This window comes from Peromyscus leucopus, chromosome 2 (assembly GCF_004664715.2).
Source record: "Peromyscus leucopus breed LL Stock chromosome 2, UCI_PerLeu_2.1, whole genome shotgun sequence".
NCBI classification, from domain to species: Eukaryota; Metazoa; Chordata; class Mammalia; order Rodentia; family Cricetidae; genus Peromyscus; species Peromyscus leucopus.
In genome coordinates, this window is record NC_051064.1 from 135,628,009 (window position 1) to 135,649,561 (window position 21,553).

The 21,553-nt window shown below is 50.7% G+C and overlaps 1 protein-coding gene across 2 annotated transcripts in view; it reads right to left on the minus strand.

Annotated features, from left to right (window-relative positions):
* Positions 1 to 14,719: 14,719 nt before the first annotated feature.
* Maco1 (macoilin 1) overlaps positions 14,720 to 21,553 on the minus strand; it is a 59,914-nt gene continuing 53,080 nt past the window's right edge. For both annotated transcript variants that reach the window (XM_028875465.2, XM_028875466.2), the window contains 2 exons: positions 19,761 to 19,935; positions 14,720 to 16,565 (listed from right to left, as the gene is read on the minus strand). In XM_028875465.2, coding sequence (XP_028731298.1) covers positions 16,363 to 16,565; positions 19,761 to 19,935 — 378 coding nt within the window. In that variant the 3' untranslated portion in view covers positions 14,720 to 16,362. The remainder of the gene's footprint in view (positions 16,566 to 19,760; positions 19,936 to 21,553) is intronic.

Genomic DNA, 21,553 nt, shown 5'->3' on the forward strand with positions numbered 1-21,553 from the left:
GATTTGCCTGTTTCAGAAAGCTCAGGGAAAGAGAATGATGTGCCGCATGGCCTATGGTGACTGGCTCTTTGTCTTGGTGTGTTTTCATGGCTTACCTGTGTCCTAGTGTGCCCCAACCTATGTTTATGGATGAATAATACTCCGCTGCGGGGACAGACCGCATTTTGCTGCTCTGTTTGTTGGGTAATAGACATTGGGGTAAATGTCACCTACGAAGGCTTCCCATTTCTAGTGGAGTGGAACCTCAGAGTCCCCCACGGCAGCGTTCTCATCAGCGCACCTCTGATGGCTTCTTCCCACCCTATCCTCACTTCCCCACTGCCCACGGGAACTAGTAGCTTTTCCAACCTTGTTGAGAGTTAGCGTCCTGAGAGTCAGGCCTCACAGGAGAGCACAGAGAGCTACGAACTGAGGCCACACCTCACTGGCCCAGTCTCTGCAGCAAGCCTGGACGCAGGTATCAGTGTTACCTACCCATTCTACAGATGGAAAAACTGAAGCACAGGCAAAGGCCCAGGCCCAGGGTTCCCACATCCTGAGCACTCAGTTCAGTGTCCCTCTGGGCCCCTCGAGGGCCTAGCGCCTTGGGCGGGTCACCTCTGTGCCTGTGCCACCCTTCCGGCTAGCCAGGTCAACTCCAGCCCCTGGTGGACGGACCTAGGACAGGGAAGGGTTACCAGTGGCAATGTCTGGTTATTAACTCCATCCATCACTCCGTGGGCCTGGCCTCATTCTGTCTTCGAAAGGCCGGCCCCAGGGCCAGCAGTGGGCAGCATGGGGTTGGACGTGGACCCAGCAGGAAAGGCAGTGAGGCTGCAGGGATCAGAGGCAGCTCTGTGGGTCCCTGTCCCTGCTGTGAGAGGACAGCCAAGGACAGGGACAGTGAGAGGGAGAGGCAAGGCCGGCCAGTAGCCTGCTCGCGTCTCTGCTCCTGACTCCTCATAACTACCTGCACCATGGACGCCCAGACCTACCAAATCCAGGCTCCCAAGCTCCAGGGGAGGGGTTGGGACAGTGCAGAGGCTAAGACGATAAACGGGGTGTGGCAAGTATGCCGCTGTTCAGTGGGTGCTAATTTGTCCTGGTAGCTGTTGCCATGGCGCTGGGGCTGAAGTAGCATCCTGTGCTCTACCACTGAGCTACACTGGCCCTCTTTTTGACTCTTTAAGTAATTTCAGTTACTCAATTGTTTTGGAGTTCTGTCTCATGTAGCCCAGGGGGGCCTTGAACTCATTGGATAGTCAAGGATGACGTCAAACTTCTAATCCACCTGCCTCCACCTCCTAAATGAAAAAACGAAATAAAAGGAGAACTCGACTACTCCTAAAGTGTGGAGGACACACTACTCCTAAAGTGTGGAGGACACACTACTCCTAAAGTGTGGAGGACACACTACTCCTGAAGTGTGGGGGACACACTACTCCTAAAGTGTGGAGGACACACTACTCCTGAAGTGTGGAGGACACACTACTCCTGAAGTGTGGGGGACACACTACTCCTGAAGTGTGGAGGAGGTCTTTACTGTAGATAGGAGGGAGGGGTCCAGGCTGAACATGGCCGGCAGACTAAACCAGACCATGAGCGGAGAGATGGGGAGGGAGAGCAAGAGAGGAGATGCTGACCAAGAGGAGTGGCCCGGGCAAGAGGTCAAGAGGGTAAAGGGTAGACCAAAGGGCCACATAACCAAAATGGCTGGATTCTTAGGGAAGGGCAGCTGGGGGAAGGGCAGCCCAGTCCCCGAGATGGAGAGTTTAGGACAGGGGAAGGGTTTGCCAGCCATACCCTGTAACAGGTGGGGACCTGGGGATGCTGGGAGAACCTGGCGGCCAGGGCCACTCTGATATGTTAAAGTCATATCGGTCAGACATTTCTCCAAGGTTTGAGACCCAATATGGCCCAGGTGGGATTATCCGCAGGTGCTGTCACGCCTGGTTTATGCGGTGCTGGTTTATGCGGTGCTGGGGGTGGGAGCCAGGGCTCTGGGCATGCTCTGCTCACACTCCACCAGGGCTGCAGTCCAGCCCCCCTTTCTCTTTCTATGTTGAGCCAGGCTGGACTTGAAGTCTGTAGCCCAGACAAGCCTCCAACTAGGCATCCTCCTGCTTCAGCCTTCCAAAGAGTGGGGCCTACGCATCCAGGCCTAGCTCAGTGATATCTTTTACTATGCTGGGCACAAAATCCCATTTCCTGCCTCGGGTCAGATGAGGAGCCTGAGTTCCAGAGGGGTCAGACCTCGATGGGAATCCTACCTGGACCAGCCCCTCGCTTTGCTAACTAACGTGCCACCTCTCTGGCCCTTGAAAAAACACTCGTGGGTGAGGCTTTCCTGGAGGCCCAGAGAGGACACAGAAACAGTTGCGGGGTGCAGAAAGTTGTGGGGTGCAGAGCAAGGTGGTGCCTGAGCTGGTAGTAGAAGTCAGTGAGTTTCTGTCCAGGCTTTGTTTCAGAGGCCCTCAAGGTCATTTCCAGATCTCTGGTCCCATTCCCACCCCACCCCTTCTTTGCAGAAGATTCTAGGCCCCAATCAATAGAAGCTGCCAAGGAATGGGATTGAGACCCCCTTCCTTCTCTTCCTACAGCAGGTGATTATCTGGAACATAGGGAGCACTTGAGAAATTTGGTCACATTGCAACGTCTGAGTTACCATGGTGACCTACCTCACTTTGAATTTGCTTTGCTGAGGGAGGTAGTGATAACACAGCGCTCACTGTTAGCGGCCCACAGCCAGTGTGGGGGTGCATCATGGACTGACATCACAGGGGAAGCAGTGCCTCCCCCAGATGTCCCCAGGGAGGCGGGGGAGGGAGGTGACAGGCCACTCAGGCCTCCACCGTGCAGCCACGGTCTGGAGAGCCACTCTGTGTCGCCTTTCAGAGGGGAGCAACCCAAAACTCAAATGAGTATGTGACTTGTCCAAGGCCACCCAGGATCCTGGCACCAGCAGTGACTGAAACGCTGGTGTTCCAGGTTTCAGGGCATTTCTGGTGGCTGCCAAGGTTGGGGACACCCAGCTACAGGGCTTCCCCCGACCCCTGCCCTGTGAGTCACACCAGGAGACTGCTCTGTAAATGCCAGGCTGATGGGTAGCCTTCACTCAGTCCTTTGGACTAAGTAAGGCATTATGAGATAGTCTGGAGGGTTGGAAGCAGGGAAGGGGCCCAGAGGCAGACTTGAGGGGGCTCCAGGTGGGGCAGGGCCTCTGCATTTCAGACAAAGGGCCTTTTAGAGCAGAGCCCTGCTGGGGGCTTGGCCTCTGGTGCTCACTGCTAGGGTTTCTTGCACACACACACACACACACACACACACACATACACACACACACCCCACTGCCAATCTTTGGAAGAAGAGAGGAAGAAAGATGTGGTGTTTTAAATGAGAATGGTCTCCATTGGCTTGGTCCCCAGTTATGAACCGTCAGGGAAGGGTTAGGGGGTGTGGCCTTATTGGGGGAGGTGTGTCACTAGGGGTGGGCTTCAAAAGCCCATGCCAGGTCCAGTGTGACTCTTCTCTCTCTGTAGCTTGTGGATCAGGATGTAAAGCTCTCAGCTACTTCTCCAGCACCATGCCGCCATGTTCCCCACCGTGATCACAGACCAACCCTCTGAAACTGTAAGCAAAGCCCCTAACTAAATACTTTCCTTGTATAAGAGTTGCCAGGGCAGTGGTGGTGCACACCTTTAATCCCAGCACTTGGGAGACAGAGCCAGGGGGATCTCTGTGAGTTCAAGGCCAGCCTGGGCTACAAAGCGAGATCCAGGACAGGGACCAAAACTACACAGAGAAACCCTGTCTGTAAAAACAAAAAAACAGTTGCCCTGGTGTCTCTTCACAGCTATAGAGCAACGTGACAAACATGTTATAGAAGAACATGAAAGCTCAGTTTAAGTCCAGACTTGGTTCCGTTGGCTCTGAGTGGTCCAGAGGCCCACAGCCAACAGCATGGTTCAAAGCCGAAGCAGCCAAAGGGTAGGATCTGTACCCCCCCCCATGTATCACCCGAATGTATCCTTCAGGAGACCAGGCCTGGCTGTGGGCTTGGGGGAGGGGCTTAGCTCTAACACTCAGCTGGAGGACAGGACCAGGCGAGCAGGAGAACCAGAACCAGAATGGCTTTTCGAGACAGGGTTTCTCCGTAGCTTTGGAGCCTTTCCTGGTTCTCGCTCTGTAGACCAGGCTGGCCTCGAACTCACAGAGATCCCCCTGCCTCTGCCTCCCGAGTGCTGGGATTAAAGGCGTGGGCCACCACCACTGGGCCCAGAATAGCTTCTTGACTGGAAACTGGAGAGTGTGGCTGAGAAAAAAGCGGAAAGCAGCTGTAAACTTGGTGCTCATTTAGGGAAGCAGGCATGAGCAACGGGGGAAGGCCTAGCCCTGATATCTTTAGTCGTGTCCAAAACACTGCGGCTCGCAATAATATTTTGTTCACCCGAATGTTCAGCGAATCTGTGACTTTAGTATGCTGCCACCAGGTGGCGGTATAACGTGGCCGCTCAGATCAGATTGAACTTGATTCAAAAGAAAATTTTTGCTTAGTTTTTAAGAAGACAAAAGTCTTGAAGACTTTTGAGCTGGGGAGATGGCCCAGTGGTAAAGTACTTGCTGTACATGAATGAGGACCTTAGTTCCATCCCCAGAACCCAGACAAGGGTAGCATACCTCTCTAATCCCAGAACTTCTACAGAGAGATGGGAAGCAGAGAAGAGGCTCCAGAAGTATACGGGGTAGCCTGGTGTGCACAGGAGATTGTCCTCTGACCTCCACAGGCACACTGTGGCATTGGCACGCCCACACTCACATACATGAACCTGCATGTGCACACATATGGTTTTAAAAGGTTAATTTATGTCTCTGTGATGGGTGGGAAGGGTAATGTACATGTGCGTGCAGGTGCCTGCAGAGGCCAGAAGAGGGGGTCAGAGTGTCAGATCTGGACCCGGAGCGACAGATGGCTGTGAGCTGCCCCAAGTAGGTGCTGAGAACTGATCTCAGGTCCTCTGTAACAACAGCCAGTGCTCTTAACTCCAGCTCTCCAGCTCTACACAAAAACATTTAAAAAAAAGAATTAGACATATATAATTCTTATTTTTTAATTTTTTAAATTAATTAGTTAATTCAGTTTTGTTTTTTTTCAAGACAGGGTCTCTCTGTGTAACTTTGGAGCCTTTCCTGGTCACTCTGTAGACCAGGCTGGCCTCGAACTCACAGAAATTCACCTGCCTCTTCCTCCTGAGTGCTGGGATTAAAGATGTGCACCACCACTGCCCGGCTTATTTTTTAATTTTTAAAGATTTTAAAAATTTCATGTGTGTAAGTGTTTTGCCTGCATGTATGTATGTCTGGGCACCATGTGTGTGCCTGGTGCCCAGGAGGCCAGAAGAGTGCACCGGATCCAGCAGACTGGAGTTACAGACAGCTGCAAGCTACCATCATATTTTTGCTGGGAATCAAGCCCAGGTCCCCTGCAAAAACACAAGTGATTTTTAACTCCCAAGCTCCAGACCTAAATAATTCTTTCATTTGATTATTTTAATTTGGGATTTTTGGGTTTTTGGGGGTTTTTTTTTGAGACAGAATTTCTCTGTATCCTGGGTATCTTGTAACTTGCTGTGTAGATCAGGCTGGCTTCAAACTCAGAGATCCATCTGCCTCTTTGTCTCCCAAGTGCTGGGATTAAAGGACCACCACACAGTTAAAATTTGGGCTCCCTGACAGTAGGATCAGAAGCCATCTCTGGTGCATGAGCCAGCTTTTGGGAGCCTACTACCTATGATGGGACACCTCACCTTGTGCAGCCTTGAGGCAGGGGGAAGAGCTTGGACTTGCCTCTACTGGATGTGCCTCCTCATGGGAGGCCTTCCCTTCTTGTGGGGGGAGAGTGGGGAATGAGTTGGGAGGGGGAGGTTGGGAGGGGAGGAGGGAAGAGGGAGATCTTTGATTAGTGTGTAAAATGAGTGAAAAAAATTTCTTAATAAAAAAACAAAACAGCCAAGTGGTGGTGGCACATGCCTTTAATCCCAGCACTCAGGAGCCAGAGGCAGGCGGATCTTTGTGAGTTCAAGGCCAGCCTGGTCTACAGAGTGAGTGAGTTCCAGGAAAGGAGCAAAGCTACACAGAGAAACCCTGTCTCGAAAAAACAAAAAAACAAAAAAAAAGTGATTAAAAAAAAAGTATACACTTAAAAACAAACAAACAAAAAGATTTATTTATTATATATACAGTGTTCTATCTGCATGTATCCCTGCCCGCCAGAAGAGGGCACCAGATCTCATTACAGATGGTTGTGAGCCACCATCTGGTTGCCAGGAACTGAACTCAGGACCTCTGGAAGAACAGCCAGTGCTCTTAACCTCTGAGCCATCTTTGCTGCCCAAATTTGGGATATTTTAAGGGAACTCACCCACAAAATACTTTGTTCTTCCCTGAGCCACTACTTTTTTTTCCTTCCTTTTTTCGAGACAGGGTTTCTCTGTGTAACTCTGTCCTGGAATTCATTCTATAGACCAGGCTGGCCTTGAACTCACAGAGATCTGCCTGCCTCTGCCTCCTGAGTGCTGGGATTAAAGGTGTGCACCACCACCAACCAGCTGACCCATTACTTTTTAAAAGATTTATTTCACTGAGGGGTAGAGGGCTCTGGAGAGATGGCTCAGCAGTTAAAAGCACTGGCTGCTCTTCAGAGGACCCAGGTTCAATTCCCAGCACTCACATGGCCACTCACAACTGTCTGTGACTCAGTTCCAGGGGATCTGACGCCCTCTTTTGGCTTCCATGACCACCAGGCACACATGTGGTACACAGACATTCTTGCAGAAAAAAACACCCATACACACAAAATAAAAATAATAAAAGGGTTTTTTTTTTTTTTTAAAGAGTAATTGTTAGTATTCTGACCTGCCCCTTGGAGATCCACCCAGAGTCCTGATGCCATCTTATCTTAAAGCCTCCTTAAGAGGAAAACACCCCCCTCCCTCCTCTTACCAGAGGTAGCATGTACCCCTCCCTCCCCCTCCCCCCTTTCTCTTCTCTCCCTTTAATAATAAAAACCTGCCACGTGGATGTCGCAGCGCAGTAACTTTCCACCGCGCCACACTGCCATCCGCTGCACCCACGTGGCATGTCTCACCCCTGCGGGGCACCTTGGTCCAAACCACCAAGGCCAAGAGAGAGAGAGAGAGAGAGAGAGAGAGAGAGAGAGAGAGAGAGAGAGAGAGGAAAGAGAGGAGAGAGAGAGAGAGAGAGAGAGAGAGAGAGAGAGAGAGAGAGAGATCTACATATCTACATGAAGGTGCCCATGGAGGCCAGGAGAGAGCAGCAGATCCCCTGGAGCTGGAGTTACAGACAGTTGTGAGCTGCCATGTGGATGCTGGGAAGGAGGCTTGGGTCCTCTGGAAGGGCAACCAGTACTCTTAGCTGCTGAGCCATCTCTCCAATTCAGAACATCTAAACGCGAGACTCCGATGGTCTGTCTTCTTCTTTCTGACTCTGGTCAATGGCTGCTAACTGCCATCTTTCCTGTGAGGGGACACAGGCAGCTGCTGCCCCTCAGCTCTGTTGGGGCCCTCCCCTGCGCCTCTGCCTCTGTGTGCCCCCCTCCCCCACACCCTGCCTCTGTTTGCCCCCCCGTGTGTCACCCCTCCCCCACACCCCACCTCTGTGTGCCACCCCCACCCCCGTGTGCCCCCCTCCCCTCCCCCTGCCTCTGTGCAGTAGCCTTGACCCCTGCGGCTCCCCCCCCCATCCCTGCTGGCCCACACTGACTTGCTTGGTTGCAGTAAGGATTGAACCAGGGCCTCACATGTGCTAGGCCAGTGCTCTACCACTGAGCTACCCAGCCCTTTCCCCCTTCTAAGTTCCCTGGGCTGGCTGAGAATTCACCCTGTAGCCCAAGCGGGTCTTGAGATGGCATCTTGCCCCGGCCTCAGCCCCCAGAGTAGCTGGGATCCTGGGTCCCTCCAGTCTGGCTGTGAGTGGCCCTCTTTTTTGTAAAAGTTCCTGGTCTCTATACAGTTTAGACAGGCTCCAGACTGCCCCCCCCCCCGAGGAAGCTGAGGTGTTTGGGTCCCCCCAGGCTGCCTGAGGCAGCTTCTTCCCCAACATATGGAGAATCCAAGATGAAGACACCTCATGTTTAATGTCTGGTCAGGGTGGCCCCTCCCTTTCTGTCCTGAAGAAAGGGCAGGTCGATCTCCAGGGCCCCTTTAGGAACCCATTGGTGGACTCATGAGCCTTGGCTTCCAGACTCAAACATCTGCCGAATCGCACCCCCCCCTCCAATACCATCACCTTGGGGTTGGGATGTCAACACAGGAACTAGGGAGAGACATACATATTAAGAGGTTGGCAGGGCCCCAAGTCTCTTTCCTGGGCTCAGAGAGGGCAGGGGACCCCAACTCAGTTCCTTCCTTCTCTGTATAAGTCATTTTCACTGTGGTCACACCTCTGAACCCCAAAGGCTGACCCAAGTTTTTGCCCCCAGACCTGAGGGCCGGCTCTGACTTACTTCCCCAGCTGCAAGTTCTAACTGGACCTACTGTTCCTGCAGAAGGAAGCGAGAGGCTGAGTCCCTGGTGACGAGACAATTCTGCTCTGGGCCATGCATGCGTTATACCCCACAACAGGTCACAGCACAGGGGGATGGAGTTTTTGTCCCTGCCGGTGGGGATGGAGTGGGTCGCTGAGGGCATCCATCCACCTTGGTCCCAACAGCCCAGAGCACAGACTCATGGCGGAATTAGCTCCTGTCCAGCAGACTGCTCTGCTGGCTGGCCGCCATCTGTCTCCGGCTGGCTCCCTGGCTTCCTGACAGCACAGTGCTTGGCCTGGCTGTCTCCTCTGGGCTTATCCTGGCCCCAGTTTCTATGGCTCACTATGGAAAAACTTGAGGTAAAGCCAGTTATGGTGGTGTGTGCCTGTGGTCCCAGCCTCTCGAGAGGCTGAGGCAAGCGGATCACTTGAGCCCAGGAGTCTCTGATGTTTAATACTTCGGCTGCTCCCAGCCAGGGCAAGATAGCAAGACTCTGTCAACCAAACCAACCGTCTCAGATGATGAAATGTACAGACCACAAATTCAGGTGATGTTCACAGAACTTCTTTGAAGAAATTCTGGGGTTAATTGACATTGGTAAACACCAGTGTAAGAGATGGGGCCATAAGAAACTGAGGCCAGGGCCTGGAGAGAAGCCCACTGGGAGACTAAGTCAGCTCTAACTTCTCCACCTCTGGCTCCAGCCCCCAGAATTATTCATTTATCTCCTCTGAGGCCCCAGGCTGTCAGGATGGAAGCTTCCTCTCAAACCCGTCCCCTATTCCCAGTTTTCCGACCCTGCTGCCAAATTCAAACCAACAGCTCAGTTCAGCCAGGATGTCTGGGTGACTCGAAGAGGACATGTTGCCAGTTCCTAGGTAATCGTGCAGGCAGGGTGGGAACCATGGCCCCATCTTGCCCAGGTCCTGCAGAGTACAGAGGGTGCCAGGTGTTTGAACAGAAACCTCTAAATCTTTGCCACATGTGGTAACATGAACCTATAGTCCCAGCGCTCAAGAGGCAGGAGAAACGGGAATTGAGGCTAGCCTGGTCTACACCGAAACCCAGTTTCAAAAACAAACCAAATCAGGCATAATGGCTCAACCATCCCAACTGTTGAGATGCCAAGGCAGTGGATTACAGAGTTCAAGGCTAGCCTAGGCTACATGGTAAGACCCTATCTCTAAATGGGTTATAGATGATAGATAGATAGATAGATAGAGGATACATAGTTGAAAGATAAATGATAGATGATTAATAGATAGAACCCCAGAAACTTGATAATATGAACTCTCCCAATTTGTAAGTGTCTGAAATTCTATGCAACACAAACAGTATGTTGCCAAGCCACAGGAACCTACGCCAGGATGTCTCTGATGTTTAATACTTCGGCTGCTCCCAGCCACTTGGCCACGGCCGTTCCCAGGCATTCGCGAATGGCCATGTGTGAAGGTGACTTAAGGGCTATGCTCGGATTGGGCAGCCTGAACCCAAACACTGGCTTCCGACGGTAAGGACAGTGTACTGCAGAGGTGATGGGACAAATCCTGAACTTCCTTGAGCACTCAGCCAACTGTGACCCCACTAAACCTCCACCCCAGGGGAGATACCTCAGTAGAACCAGCAAGTAAGGGCTAAGTCCCAGCGGGGCTTTCTTCAAGCTGCTTGAGCTCCTGAAGCTCCTCCTCCTCCCCGCCTCCTCCTATTATTGTGAGTGCAGATGCACAGGTGCCATGGCCGGTCGGAGGATAACGCTCTGGAGTCTAACCTCTACCATGGAATTTAGGGATCAAACTCAGGTCTTCGGGCTTGCACAGCAGATACTTTCAACCCGAGTCATCCTACCACCCTATTTCTTTCTTTTTTTTCTTCCCTTGAGTTGTCTTTTAATTACATTTAAAATGTTTTAAAGTTCATTTCTTATCAAAGCAACCAGGTTGACTGTTGAAAATTTGGGGATACATATGAGGCACAGAGAATACAAAATTCCCCTGCTATTTTAACTAGGGAAATTCTGAACCGAGGTTCTCCATACAGAGGGAGGGAGGCCAGGGGATGCTTCCCCACTAGCCGGTTGCATTATCCAGAGCCTGGCTATTCAGCACCCCCAGGAGGTGACTTGGTGCTTGTCAGAGTCTGAGAATCATGCGGATAGAAGGAAGTCTTTAGGGAAGAGCCTCGCCCATTGGCGCTGGTGGCTAAGGAGGAGCCGGGACCCCTGGCTGAGATGGCCTGTGCCCTCTGGTGGCAGCTGGTGGGCATGGCTTCAGGCAGAGGCTCTCACAGTAGGACAGAAGACCCAGAACCCAGCCTCACTGGGAGCTTGTTCAGAATGCATTGTGAGGTCCATCCCCTGAACCTTGTGTGTTTTATTGGACTGTTTCAGGGTGTTCCTATGAACCCTAAATTTGAGAACCACCTATCTAAGTCAGCATGGGTCCAACACAGGATTCTGAAAGTAAAACCCCATTTCTGATTGAGTCCCACCGTAGAGCAGTGTGTGTGCGCGTGCGTGCGTGCGTGCGTGCGTGCGTGTGTAAGAGCTAAGATGCTTCTGCCCTTCCGTGCAGGTTTGGGGACCAGCAATCAGCCAATAAAAGAGCTTGCAGCTAAGCTGGGTGACGAGTTGATTCCTCGGAACTGACTCCTGCAGGCTGTACTGACTTCTGTATATTTGCTCTGGCACAGTTCCTTCTGCCCTCACAGGAAATAACCCTAAAAAGAACCGAAAAGGAAGGTTCTAGGTCAAACTCACATAAGGTCCCGCCACCCCTCAGTTCCACGTCCCCGTCAACTCCAATGTGTCCTGAGACCGCAGTGCTGGGAAACAGGACAGCAGGGGACACTCGGCTCTTGGGCAGGGCATGGCTAAGCCTGGCATTCGCAGGAGAGGAAGCGAAGAACTGGAGGGCACCTCCAGGATCCAGAGAGCCCAACCCCGAGGGGCCGGAGCTCGAATCTCTAGCGAGGACAGAGGAAATAAAGGCAAACACTGGAGAAAACAGCCGAGGAAGGAGCGGGCAGGGGGAGAAAAGTGTGGCACCCTTGGTCAAATGAAGATCCCTGGACAGCAGCATTCGTTCGCCAGATTCCTTCCTGGGGGAAGAAACAGGGAAGAACGGCTCGCTCCCCTGCCCCAACGTCCCCTGCTGCCAGGGTGCCCCAGGGAACGGCTTGTTCTCAGAGCAAGCACCCAGCTGTTGAGGAAATCTTCACGCCTGGCTAGAACAAGCAGGCACTTGTGGAGAAAATCTGACAAGAAACACAAGGTTTCAGCAAAAACACAGAGCCAGGCAGATGGGAGACGTCATGGTAAATAGGCTCCTTCCGCTCTCTGCCTATCCTGCAGGCTGTCTGTTTAGACTTGTCTAAAATCCCACGGCTGGGCACTGATACAAGATGCTCTGATGGGGCAACACACTCTTCAGATCGCCCGCTCTCATGAGCTGACCTGGGTCAGTCAGGGAAGCTGACTGCACACCTGTGTGTATCTGCCATTGTGACGTAGAAAAGAGAATCTCCACTCTCAGTCTGGGCTCCTAGAAGGAAGGGGGGGGAGAGGGAGGAGAGAGGGAGGGAGGGGGGAGAGAGGAGAGAGGGAGGGAGGAAAGAGGAGAGAGGGAGGAGAGAGGAGAGAGGAAGAGAGGGAGGGAGGGAGGGAGGGAGGGAGGGAGGGAGGAGGGAGGGAGGAGAGGAGACAGGAGAGAGGAGGGAGGGAGGGAGGAGGGAGGGAGGGAGGGAGGGAGGGAGGGAGGGAGGTCCTAGCAGCACAAGCTGAGACAGTTCCACCTTGGTCTACACAGCCAGTTCCAGGCCAGTCAGAGCTACCTGGTGAGACTCTGTCTCAGAACAAAACAAGAAGTAGGCCTTAGAGGTCTTCACCTCTTCACCCCTCATCAGCTACGTTCTTTTTTCTAAAATTTCAAAAGCCCGAGGTTGGCTTTTCTGGACTAGAAACGATAGGATGCCATTTTGAGCCTTCAGTTGGGGACGTCACTCAGGAAGGGGTGTCTGACTACAGAGTAGAATTAGTGCAGACCTTATTAAAAGCCGAGCAGATGAGGGTGAGGGGCTGAGCTAACAAGGATGTGGCCGCTGGCCCACAGCTGCTGAGCACATCTGAGTCCAAGTCACACTGGTCTAGCTGTCAGGTCTGTCTTACAGAGACTCCTCGCTGCCGGTCAGATCTTGGAGGGAGGCCCTGGACAGTTCTGAGTGCTCTGCATTTTGTCACTCTAGCATCTCCTATGAGTAGGCAGGGCAGCAAGGGACAAGACTTAAGAGGCGGTACCCAGAGGGGCTCAGGGCAGGGCCAGCAGCAGAGCTGAGGGCTAATGCCCACCCTCTAGTAGGCATGACCAGGCCACAGGGCTCTAGACGGACCACACCAGAGCAGGGCTTACACAGGGCTGGCTCGGTGTTAAAGCTATTGCAGTACAAATGTGAGAAGAGGAGCCGGGGCCTCAGAACCCACAGTAAGTAGTGTGGATGTGGTGACCGCCTTTGAATTCAGACTCTGAAGGCAGGGCCAGGGGATCCCCAGAGCAAGCCGGCTAGCAAGACTAGCCGTAGTGATGAGTTTCTGACTCTTCCTCAATAAGGTGGAAGAGGGACTGAGGATGATTCTGGGTGTCAACTTCAGGCTTTCACACGTATGTGTTGCGCAGGTATGTGTAAAAAGAAACCAAGCTTGCTAGTGGTGGCACACACCTTTAATCCCAGCACTCGGGAGGCAGAGGCAGGCGGATCTCTGTGAGTTCGAGGCCAGCCTGGTCTACAGAGCGAGTTCCAGGATAGCCAGGGCTCCACAGGGAGACCTCTCTAAAAAAACCAACCAAAACAAAAGCAACCAGTGAGGCAGTGAACCTGAGGAGCAATTACCACAGCTCCATGCAGCCGGGCCCTCAGGTCTAAGACCCTTTGCCGTGAGTGAGCCTGGCGCCCCCCCCTCCCCTAGTTCCTCCTGAGAACTAGTTTACCTCTGAGGCAGTCAGTCCGGGTTCTCTCTCCTTCCGTTCCTTCCATGTGCTCTCAACCAACCGTGTCTTTGGCTGACCTCAAACTCACTGGACTTGGGCTTGTGACCGCTGTCAGCGCTGGGTCATAGGCAGCTGTCCTGGGTGGCACGGGGGAAGGGGATGACAGCGTGAAGGGCTGGCTCCTCCCCTCAGGCTGGAGCCACAGCCGTTCTTCCTCACTTTTAGGCCATCTTGGAAGGATTGCCAAGGCGGGGAAGGACATGCGACAGCCATTTCCTCGTGTCCAGTTGGGGGTTCTCGGCCAGTCACACACACTCAGCCCATCCTTCCTGTAAATACTCAACCATCTAGGATGGCAGCCATTGCTTTATTTAGGTAGTAAATCACAAATCCTGGCACGTGGAGCTGCCGTATGACGGCAGACAAGACAACTGCTGACTTGGAGCAGTGAAGACTGCCGGCCAGAGCACGGCGGGCGGACACACTCCGGAGAAGACAGGCTAGCCCCAAGCCCAGGAGTTTCCTGGGAGACTCTGCTCACAGTATTAAGTGTGTCTGCAAGCCTTAATGGCCAAGAGTCAGATGCCTATCCGGCCACAAGGACAGAGGGTGAGATGCCAAGAGCAGAATTTTCTAGAAACTGGAGCTAAGATAAATTGTAATAATGGCCAAGATAGGTAGCTAGTTCTCAGATGAAAACAGACAAGCCTCCAAAACAGGTGCGAGGAGGTGGGATGGGGTGCGATTGCTCACCTGGGAGGGTGGTGAAGAGTCCACAGCAGAAGGAAACCCACAGGGTGTTAGTCATGAAGTAGCCAAAGAAGATTCTAGAAAGTGGGAGAGGGTCAGAAGTGTGAAGGGAAACGGTTCTCAGGACTCTCCTTCTTGGGCGGTCACCTCCAGGCCCGTTCCCGTTTGGGTCTTGGGGAAGGAGGTGAACCAAAAGCAAAGACAGCTTTGGCTGTAATGGATGCTGGAGAAGGCAAGCAGTGGGAGGAAGGCGGATGGGGGTGAGTGTGTCTCAAGGTTAGAAATGAAACCAGCTAGAGCTCCTGGGTGCGCACCTCTCCAACCTGGGCCTGCTCCCTGCCCAGGGCCACGTGCAGCACCGTCATCTGCCCTGAGCCGAGACAAGGCGAAACAAGCTGGCCACCTCCTCAGCCCCGCCATCTACCTTCCTGTGTCCTCCTGAAATGTTAAAGAGGCAGAGAACTAGTTTATCAGTAAGAAAATGTTTATTCTTTTGAACCCCACAGGGGGGAAAAAAAAGAATGCAGCCAAGACCAAGTATTAAACGAAAACAGTGTCCCAAAGGCAGCAAAATGGGGGAAACCTCAACACAAAGTCGGTGACAATTTTCCATGGTTTTGCACAAAGATGGAAAAAACTTGACAATTCTGAGTAACACTTTCATGGTGACAGTTACACAAGATGATTCCAAATGCAAATGGCAGCAACATGCACATCTGGCTAAAGCTAGAAGTTTGTTTTACTCCAAAATAAGATCTGTGATTAAAAGGATGATTCTCTTTAATACTTCTAATTTTACTGACTGGTTTGTCCTACCTAATTTGCTTTAAATAAGATATACATGCCAATCAACAGGAAATTTTAGAACTATGTCCTTCCAGAACACACAGCACGGAAGCAAAGCCAATTGATTTGGGTTCTTAATTTCCCCCAACTTCCAAACGAACTCTACTTTGTCCTCTTCTCCCTGCCCTCCCTCCCCATCCTTAACACACTTTCAAAGGTCTGCGCAAACACTTCCTACCAACGTATAATACACAGTTGAACCTGTATCTTTGTGCAGAGGTTAGGTCTTCAACAACAACAACAACAACAACAAATCCTCCTTGGCACAGAGCTCCAGAACAGGCAAGCACCTATAAGCCATCATCACATGAGATGCTGAGAGCCAAGAGAGCAGTGAATGGCAGGTAGGGACCGCCCCTCGATCACAGCTTTTATTAGCCATCATTCAGCCTCTTTTGTGCCCACCAGGCTGACTCCCTAGGGTGCTCAACTGGCAGCAAGCATGGACCCCTGTGTGCTTCCCATGGAGAAAAACCCGTGGTGGCGCGGTGACCAGCAGCCCAGCCACCTACCAGCTGTACAACTGGATCCACAGTGAACAAACAGAAGACAGAGGACAGAAGAGGGGCGGGTGGGGGCAGTTGAAAATGATCAAATTTCCTCTTGAAATGTCTTTTCTCAAGGTGATGCAAAGATTGTGTTCAGACTGTTCTAGAACTATACATCGATGGGAATGTCAGTACTCCAAACACACCATCACACGTTTGCAAGCTAGCTTCACCCCTTAAGTCTCATGATGTTCCCTTGATCTGTCTGGCCCTGCGGGGGGTGGGGGGGATCTTTTTTCTGTAACAGCAATAATCATCTTTAATTCAGCTATGGATCCGGAGCTGTCGGGTTATTTAGCCCTCTCCTCCTAGGAACTAAGCTGCTGCTGTCATTTGTGTGAATACAATGTGCCATTTTCTTGCTTATTTAAGAACAAAACAGCTTTGAAAAGCAAAAACTCTGCTTTTTTTTCTTCAAGAGGAAACTATGTAAAAATATATAAAAAGGCAAAATTGGCTACTTGAAATCCAAGAATGGTTTTAATGTGTTGGCCAAGAAAAATAAACTGCAAAGTCCTGTGAGGTCTTCTAAAAACTTACAAGAACAACTGATGGGCAGTTCTAATCAGACTTGGATGTTATTTTCCCCCTTTTAAAAATGACAACATATACAGTCCCACAAAACACAATATCAACGTTTTTATCTTGACCGCCAGAGACGCTGCTTTTCGAAGCCTTCTGGTTCCAAATGGTTGGGTAAACACACAGCTGGCCTTTATTTCTTCAGAGGCTGATAGACAGAGGCATTGGGATCGAGTCCCGAGGGGCTGGTCTCCACAAACTTAGAGGAGTAGTGGGGGGACACGGGGCTCAGGGGGCTGGTGGCGGCACTGTATGTGATGCTGGGCATGACGGCCATGACTTCGGCGATCTTCTGTTTTAGGTCCTTGATTTCCTGGTCTTTCTGAAGGATTTGCCCTGCAAGATCAAAGAGCTAGCGTTAGTGAGGAGGGCGGGCTCACACACACTCCCCTGGTCAGCCCCACATCACCGTCTGGTAAAGGCAGACGGACTTCCTGTAGAGTGCCCAGGAGTGGGGATTTTTAGGCACCGTGCTTCATGTGCCATTCCCTGTCATTTTCCTTTTCTAACTATGGAAAATGGTGACCAGTCCTTAGCTTGAGGGGGTACAAGAAAGTAGCAGCCTGAGGGGTGCTGGTTTTACAGCTCCACCTTCTGAGTTGGGGTTCCTTTCTGGATGGCTGGGCTCAGAGTGTTAGACCAAGGAACCCAGGACTTCCAATCGGTCACATCAGGCTCTCTGACAGAAAGCAGAAGACATTCTGGGACGAGTGCCCAGCTTACTGGCAAGATGCCCTCTGACCTCTGCCCAGCATTCAGCTGGCTGCTTCAGCACCTCAGCTCGCTCAGGCCTTCATGCATCCCTGTGTGTGTGTGCTAGCTGCTGAAGTTTCCTGATCATCAATCTCAATCAATGTCCAAGTCCTAGATGCAACACATCCCCAACGTTCCCTTATGTTCCAGAGTCTCAACAGTTACAACATCGTCTAAAACCCAGCATGGTACAGGGGTCTAAGTGCTCACAGACACTAACCCCTTCTCGCTTACAACTGGAAGAGAGGACTATTAGCACCATCCACTTTATGATGAAGGGACAGGGAACAGGGAGCTGTACCCGGGTCAAGTCCTGCTAGTGTACTGCTAGTGACAGAGCTGGGAGCTGACGTCACCCTCTGGCTGGAGCACCTACATCCCCCCATGGCACTCACCCACCTCCTTGGGCGACAACCTACCATCTCTCTGCTGGATCATGGACTCTGTGAGGCAGAGACTGCGCCTCTTAATTTCCCATTGCTAAATCCCTGCACCCAGCCCAGTGGAGAGTCAAGGCTTCACAAATTCTGCATCTTGTTCAGTCCATCTGTTATTAAGACACAGAGCAGGACTAAAGCCAAGACCACCCTGTTCCAAATCCATGCAAACTCCATCATGCTATGTGCCTCCCTCATCTCCAAGGGAAAGAAAGAGGCTGTGTGTGAGCAGCCCTCACTGTGTGAAGACAACAGTGTGTCTGAGACGTGAGAAGGCTGGGTGGCATGTTTCAGAAGGATGGAGTGAGATAAAGAGTCACTTTGTAACCAGGATGACTACAGCATAGGAAGAAACAGGTTTGGTTTTGCATTACAAAGTTGGACAGGATGGAAGCAATGGGAAAGCAGGAGCCAAGAGCAGGAGAAAAGATCTCACCCTCACTTCCTTCAGGGGCCCTAAGTTTCAAGTATGCATCAAAGAGCCACTTTCTCTCTGAACACAATGAGCTTTAGATGAATACAGTACTGTGGCACCTGATATAGGAGCTCTTGTTTTTCCCATACAGACTTCAGTTTGATTTCTTTTTAAAAATAATTTATTTATTTTGATGTGCATTGGTGCTTTACCTGCATGTATATCTGTATAGAGGAACTGGATCCCCTGGAACTGGAGTTACAGACAGCTGTGAGCTGCCATGTGGGTGCTGGGAATTGAACCTGGGTCCTCTGGAAGAGCAGCCAGAGCTCTTAACCACTGAGTCATCCCTCCAGCCCCAGATTTCTTTATTAGTAAGAGGAAAACACCCCAAGAGCTTTGGCATGGACCTTTCCCTCTTCCCAAGTGTTTGTGGGCTAAGAGTGGAGTACAACCATGCCAGGAAGCCTGATGTCCTGGACCCAGAGAGCAGCTGCTGCTTCCATGCCAGGCTGGCCTCGAACTCACTGAGATCCACCTGCCTTTGCCTCCTGAGTGCTGGAATTAAAAGTGTGTGCCACCACACCTAGCCTATTCCTTTTTTATTTAAGTGAATAAGTACAAACTACTCATCTCTTTAGATTTTTTGAGAGTATTAAATTGTGTGTATGTATGGGGCTGTGTGCAAGGATAAGGAAAGTCATTTAAACTTTCCTGGATAGCAAATGTTAATATTTTCCTCTTCTTTGGTATAATATTCCCATAAGACAAACTCTAGAAGAAAAAATACCCATCCATTTTGTTGTTGTTATTGTTGTTTTGTTTTTCAAGACAGAGTTTCTCTGTGTAGTTTTAGTGCCTGTCCTGGATCTTGCTCTGTAGACCAGGCTGGCCTCGAACTCAGAGATCTGCCTGGCTCTGCCTCCCGAGTGCTGGGATTAAAGGCGTGCACCACTGTCACCCGGTGACTTATCAGTTTTGTGAACAAAAATCCCATTTTCTTTCCACTGGGTTTTGCCACCCTCTGTCAAAAGCCTCCCACACTCTCCGTGTCATTTGAAGTTCTAAGGTCTTTCCATTGGACATTCTTACAAATTGTGGCTGCTGCTATCCCTGGCCCACCTGGGTCAACAGACTGGTGAGCACTTTCATGCCCATGGGCTTTGCCTTCACTGCTCTGGCCTCACTCTGCTCAAATGTTCATGTTCAAGGGCTCCCCTGGGACTGCCCTGGGACGAGAAGTCTCTCTCTTCCCCTTTCCGACTTTGTCTGCCACCCTTGCCGACTTTGTCTGCCACCCTTGCCGCTAACTTACAGACAGTGGAATGGCTTGCTCACTGTTGGTCCTTGCTGGGGTATCTATCAGTTATCAGAGACACTAGTAGGTCTCAGCAATTCTCTGCTGAGTGGATGGCCTGTTCTCCAGACTCTAGACTCTTCTGTTGCACTGCCCAAGCTAATCCTACCCTACTGCAGCTTGGAAGGTCCTGTGAAACTGTTTCTTCTGCAAGGAAGTTTCTTGACCCTCACTCTCACTATGTTCCCAACCTCTTCTCATCACTTAGGCCCAGCTTAAAAACATCAGCTCCCATGACATGGCCCAGCTCCATAGCCTGGTCTAGGCCCTGCCTCTCTGTCCCTACAGGCTGCCCACGTGGGGAAGCTGCAGCTCTCGACGTTAACCCTGTGCACCCCTTCGGGAGACATTCACATTTGCTCTCCAGCACTTGATATGCTCTCGTCTCACAATACACCAGGAGCATGAACTGACATGACTCCTATCTCAATGCTGGGCACGCGTGCACCAGACAGCTCAAGGGAAACACTGAGGTGCCCTCTCGTTCAGAGCTCTGAGGGGAGGTCCACTCTACGCAGCCCTATGACCTCTGCATCCTGCCACCCCACTGGGGCCTGCTGCTTTCTTACCCTGGGCAATCTCGAGCTGCCGCTTTGCATCACCCAGTGCGGAGAACAGGTCCAGCTTGATTCTCGTCTCTGCGCTGAGGCTGTTCTCCAGGTGCTGCGTCTTGTCTTGCATGGCGGAGAGCGCCGACATTAACACCTCGGTGTCCTTCTCATTTTCTTTGTACTTCCGAAGCTCCTATCAACAGCATCGAACCAGCAATGTTAGGAAGTAGTTTTGCCATCGATGTACATAAATTAGCTTCAATTTACAAATTAAATTCCAGTCCTACTGACCCAGTCATTAGAAGAGAGAACCCTGATACTTGGTGTGTTTACACTTCATTCTTAGAGCACACGCCATGCAACATTCATACACTAATCAGATCCTCAAAGGTATCCAGTGGGCTGCGTGGAGCACATGGCCGGCAAACAGTGGTCTCTCTTCCAAATCAAGTACTCTCTTGCGAGACTGATTCTACTGCTCTTCTTAGCCACTTGCGAACAGTGCCTAACGCTATGGCCACATGTCTAAAAATGTGTGCCAAAAACTGCATGTATGTTTTTATTCTGATAAGGCAAACTAAAGGAAAGCCCATTTAACAACAGTTGGTAATATGGACAGGAAGTGCTGAACTTGATTCTTTTTTTTTTCATTTTGAAACATGGTTTCACAATGTAAACCAGGCTGGCTTGCAACTTACTGTATAGCCTTGGCTGGCCTTGAATTCAGACATCTGCCTGCCTCTGCCTTCAAAGTGCTAGGGTGAGAGGCAGTGCCACCATGCCTGGTCTGAATTTCTTTAAAGATAGAAATCCACACTTATTTAAGAGAATTCAGAAATACAGAAAAGTTGAAAGTTACCCATAATTTTTAATATAACCAAAATCATACCATATGTACAGCATTAGACGAAGCCTTTTAAAAAGCTAAAAATTAGATCATTCCAACTATTCAGGTTCCTAAGTGCTGGGTTATAGGCATATGCCACCACACCTGCTGAAAAACACCCTTTTGGTGGCTCAATGATATTCCTGTACGTATACATACTGTACTGTAAGCAAATATCTGCCCCATGATTACAACTGTTTCCTTCTTTCTTATTTTTGCATCCCTACACTGTAGATGTAACCAACAGTCTTATTAAATAAGAAACACAGAACCAATGTAAAAGATAAAGCCGAGAGGTCAGAGCTCAGAGCTAAAATCTCACCCTTCCTCTTGCGGTGTCCCAGCTTCCCGAAAGAGAGCTATATCCTGTCTGTCCGTCTTTTTATAGTATTTTGTTCTGCCTTCTCATTGGTTGTAAACCCAAACACGTGACTGCCTCGTCATTGTCTGTATGTACAGCCCCCCAGGTCTTAAAGGTATATGTCTCCAATGCTGGCTGTATCCCTGAACACACAGAGATCTATGGGATTAAAGGCGTGTGCCACCACCGCCACACTCTTGCTATGGCTCTAATAGCTCTGACCCCCGGGTAACTTTATTTATTAACATACAATCAAAATCACATTTCAGTACAATTAGAATACCACCACACTATACCATTACACTGAACATGGTGTCAGTCACTGATGAGGTTGTGTCTTTGGAAACCCTGTGCTGGGCTTGGTGGCCCACACCTATAACCTCAGCATGTGGGAGGCAGAAGCAGAAGGACAGCCCTGAGGTAAGGCCAACCTGGGTCACATAATAAGACTGTGTCAAAGCAAAAAAAATTCTTTACCAATTTCATAGGAGAGAAATGATTGCTAATTTTTATATTCATGTCATTACTGGTTAATAAGAGTATATTTTAAAATGCTTACATTAA